General features: G+C 32.5%; 1 protein-coding gene across 1 annotated transcript; it reads left to right on the plus strand.

The window, feature by feature from the left end:
* Positions 1–2,225: 2,225 nt before the first annotated feature.
* SCG2 (secretogranin II) lies at positions 2,226–4,034 on the plus strand (the record flags this gene model as incomplete). The annotated part of the gene is made up of 1 exon (XM_083363268.1): positions 2,226–4,034. The coding sequence occupies one exon, from the start codon at positions 2,226–2,228 to the stop codon at positions 4,032–4,034; it is 1,809 nt and encodes a 602-aa protein (XP_083219394.1).
* Positions 4,035–4,393: the final 359 nt, after the last annotated feature.

The raw sequence follows: 4,393 nt of genomic DNA on the forward strand, positions 1-4,393 counted from the left end.
TCTCTCTCTTAAAAATATTTTTTAAAAAAGACAATCATGTATATATATTGTCTGTATACAGTATAAAAGAAGAGGAAAAATTCCATTTCTAAAAAAAACAATAACAGTTTTAATATAATATTCAATTCACTATTTTGCTTACTACTTTCTCCCACAGATGATACAGCCAAATGTTATAGAGCTAACGTTTACATCTCTGAATAAATAAATATCTCTGATCAATCATTTTATAATTAGAATGGTTAAATCCCATATGGGCTGTACTATTCTTTTTATAAAGAGGATTTTTAAAAATAATTCCCCCATTAACATAAATATGAAATGCTTATTTACAAATGAGAATGGCCACAGTCTTGCAAATGGTTTACTCGCCAGAAGGTTTTAGTGTTCTATTCAGTATTGCCCTGTCTTCCTTCCATTTAAGGCTTCCTTAAATGCATTTTAGACAAAAATATTTTTTTTATTAAAAGCATATATGTGATGAAATATTAGGCAAGCACATTTAGCCTCTCAGTCTGACTGATATTTGCTAATCTTTCTTTGCAAAATGTTCTTCTTGAAATAGTAAATGTTAAAGGTAAAACAATAAAATATATTGCAAAAATTAAAAATAAATTATCTCAGAAGTCTAGTTTTTTATTTTTATTAAGGTCTGGTTATTTTTTCTTTGAGGTTCTGTTTTCTGAATGCAAGGTTTTGGAATCAGTAAATCAATAGATCATTTACTCATTACTCATTCTGTTAAACTGTAGATAGGAAAACCTATGTTTGTCAATATTTGATATAATATCTTATGGACTTATTTATCTTTTGATTAAGCATTTATCTTGTTCTCTTTATGCACTAGATAAATCTGGCGGCAATTTCAGGCACATCTAAACATTACAAAAACATAATCCATGCTAGCAATTAAAATCTGTATTCTTTGTCAAGGGAAAAAGCTGACTTGACTATCAAGATTGCTTTAATTTTGCACTTGGGAGTATGTTATAAATATTTGGTGATAGAGACAGAGATTTATTTTCCATAAAATATTTATTCCCATTTGTTATATTTATTGTGTTTATTTACTAACACTACTTATCTACTGCTCCAATTATATAACTTTACTTTATTAATAAGTCTGAGCTTATTATTTTATTATTTCCAGAATTTGGTCATAACGAAGCACTGCATTGGCACAAGGGAGTTAGTAATTATCAACAGAACCCAGTTATTTCTTTTCTGCTTTATTACTGCATTATCATTAAATTTATTCTTTTATCCTACGTCAGGTTGCTACAATTTGAGATCATAACAATAGACTCATTTTTATTGATTGATGGCAACCATTTTGGATTAGTGGGCACATTTGGAATTTTAAGAATTTACTATGAATATTCCCACAAAATGGCTGCTAGAAGTGCTGGGTTCTTCATTTAAAAATAAACAAATGCTCTGGAATCAGTTAGAAATAACAAGTTTATCAGAATCTTGCCATTTCCTTCAGGTCCCCCAAACACAAGAAGAGTTTATTATACTGACTTAGTTTGTCCCTTTTCTAGGATAGTAAGTACACTTTCAGACAAAACACTGGAAGGTAACCACTCATCAAATTTATGGAGCCCATTGGGGCCCAGAAAAATTCATGAAACTAAAAATAATGATGGTGGCTAATCCTGAATTTTGCAAAATACCAGCTTCCTTTTTTCAACTAAAAATAAAAAAGGTAAAAAATCAGGTGGTTCAGAAAATCTGGCAAGCGTTAAGGCAAATGTTCACAGATAACTTGATGGACCCTGAACCATTTTTGGTAACTAGTTCTAGATTTTGAAAATGCTTTGTCCAAAATTTGAAAGTATTAAGTTCATAAAAATACATAATATAAGGAATTTAAGGGTCGGTCTAGGAAATCAATATTATTGTTTAAGAAATAATAGCTGTCCCACATAAAGTATAATTTAAAATTTAGAGATAGGCTTCATGATTATTTATTGAAGTATCTAAGGGAACAATAAGGAAAACAAAACAATTTGATTATGATTATGGTTAGTTCAGTTTCATTTTTATGATATCTGAACATAACTAAGTAAATAAATAACATTCAACTTGAAGTAACTTATAAGTTACTTTTTAGTCTAAAGCTGTTATTGTTGTCTATACTTGACCATAGAAGATATTTAAACTGTACCTGTCTGTGTTAATTTTCTTTTTCTTTTTCTTTATTTTAAGGAAACATTTCAAATATGGCTGATAAAATCTCCTGGCTTGGAATACTTTTGCCTCTTGTCCAAGTTTTTGTGCTCTTCTCTTACGCCAATTCTGCTTCATTTCAAAGTTTTCAAAACCAACAGAATGATCCAGACTATCTAATGAAAAATCTGCAGAGGCTTCCAAGCCCAGATATGATCAAAGCTCTGGAATACATAGAAAGTCTTAGAAAACAAACCAGCAATATTGAAACCAGTCCAGATTATAGTTCCTATCAAATTTCTCCATTTGTTCCACAGTCAAAAGAAAGCAAAAACCAACACTATTTACCTGACAACCTAAGGGAGTCCTTCCCAGAAGATGATTCCCAGTGGGTTAAGACAATGTTGGAAACCATAAGACAAAGAGAGAAAGAATCAAAAGTTCTCTCAAAAGAAAATAAACTTAATTCCCTGAATTCAGACAATATCTTTCTGGATGGAACAATGGATGATTATGATGAGCGTACTTGGCCTGCTACAACACGTAACAAATTTAAGATTCCACATACATACTTTGAAGAAAATTCAAGAGATAATCCTTATAAAAGAACAAATGAAATAGTGGAAGAACAGTACACACCCCAAAGTCTTGCAACTTTAGAATCTGTATTTCAGGAGCTAGGGAAAATGATGGCACCTCATAATCTAAACAAAGAAAGGCTTAATGAGGAACAAAAACTATATGCTGACGAGGAAGATGATGCTTTTAAAGGAAATAACATTGCTTATGAAGATGTGGTTGGAGGAGAAGACTGGAACCCAATAGAGGAAAAAATGGAAAGTCAAACTCAAGAAGAAATAAGAGACAGTAAAGAAGAAATTGAGAAAAATGAAGAGATCAATGATGAAATAAAGAGAGCAGGTACCCTGGAAGATGACATGAAAAAAGATAATAAAAATCAAGTCCTTGAAGATGTCTCTCAGTTGATGGATTATTATTTGAAAAAAATGATGAATAGACCAGGAGGTGATATGTTAGGGATCAACCAAAATGAAGACAAAAGAGCAGCCAAATATTTTGAAAAACAGCTTGATCCTCAAGCAGTTTATCAGTTGATAGAAATCTCAAGAAATTTACAGATCCCACCTGAGGATTTAATAGAAATGTTGAAATCTGGAGATAAACATCAGAATGAAAAGGAACAAGAACCTGAACTGATTGAAGATGTTGATGAAATCCCTGAGATTAATTTAGAAAACTCAGACTTATTCAAAAATAAGATGAACTCCTTACATGGTTATCAAAAGCAAAGATTTAATGTTCTGCCAGATAATTTGCCAGAAGACCTGAATGTTGAAGACATTATCAATCTTTTAGAGATGGAAAATGTTGGTAATCAAAAACCTCCTTATCCTGGACATCAAATAAATGAAGAAAATGGATTTCCAAAATGGTACCTGCCTGCAAGATCTGATCAAAATATACTTTCGAAAGTGGCTTGGCTTAACCGTTTAGAAAGACAAATGAAACAAGAATCACTGAATGGAAAAGAAGAAGAGCTGTCAGACTACTTAGCCAAGATGTTGACGAAGTATCCTGAAGTTATCAATACAGGTCTGAAGAAAGAAATTCCACTTGCAGTTTCATCTGAACGTGACCATCTAGACCAAATAGGAAGTCATGAACCAGATCCATTCACTTTATTCGGCAAAAGGCTGTCAATGGCTAAAGAGAATGATGACACCCAGAACAGACCATATATGGATGAAGAGATGCTAGCAAAAGTTCTGGAATATCTAAACCAGGATAAGTCTGAAAAGGGGAAAGAACATATTACCAAAAGGGCAATGGAAAACATGTAGTGGTTTAAATATTATGTCTCCTCATTGGATTAAATTCTACCCCAGTTCAGTTGTGATTTACTTTTCTTTAAGAAATTTGAGGCATGTTCAGACATTATACTTAGCTGCTTTTTGCCCACAAGAACTCTGGCAGCCCCTTTTCATGAGTAATATTACTTGTATGAAAGAGGAGCTCATGGACCTCAGCTATAGCTGCTCCTGTAGTCTCTGCATGTGATTTTGAGCATCAGCAATTGCAGGAACTTCCACAGGTGATTTCTGTGAGCTCCCAGCAAGTGCTCTATATTGCTTGTGAAAATGATTGTGCCCAGATGACTCCTTCAGGTGCAAAAGTAGTTTGGTTTTGTGTCTCAATTGGT

The sequence above is a fragment of the Vipera ursinii genome, assembly GCF_947247035.1.
Source record: "Vipera ursinii genome assembly, chromosome: 5".
Classification (NCBI taxonomy): Eukaryota; Metazoa; Chordata; class Lepidosauria; order Squamata; family Viperidae; genus Vipera; species Vipera ursinii.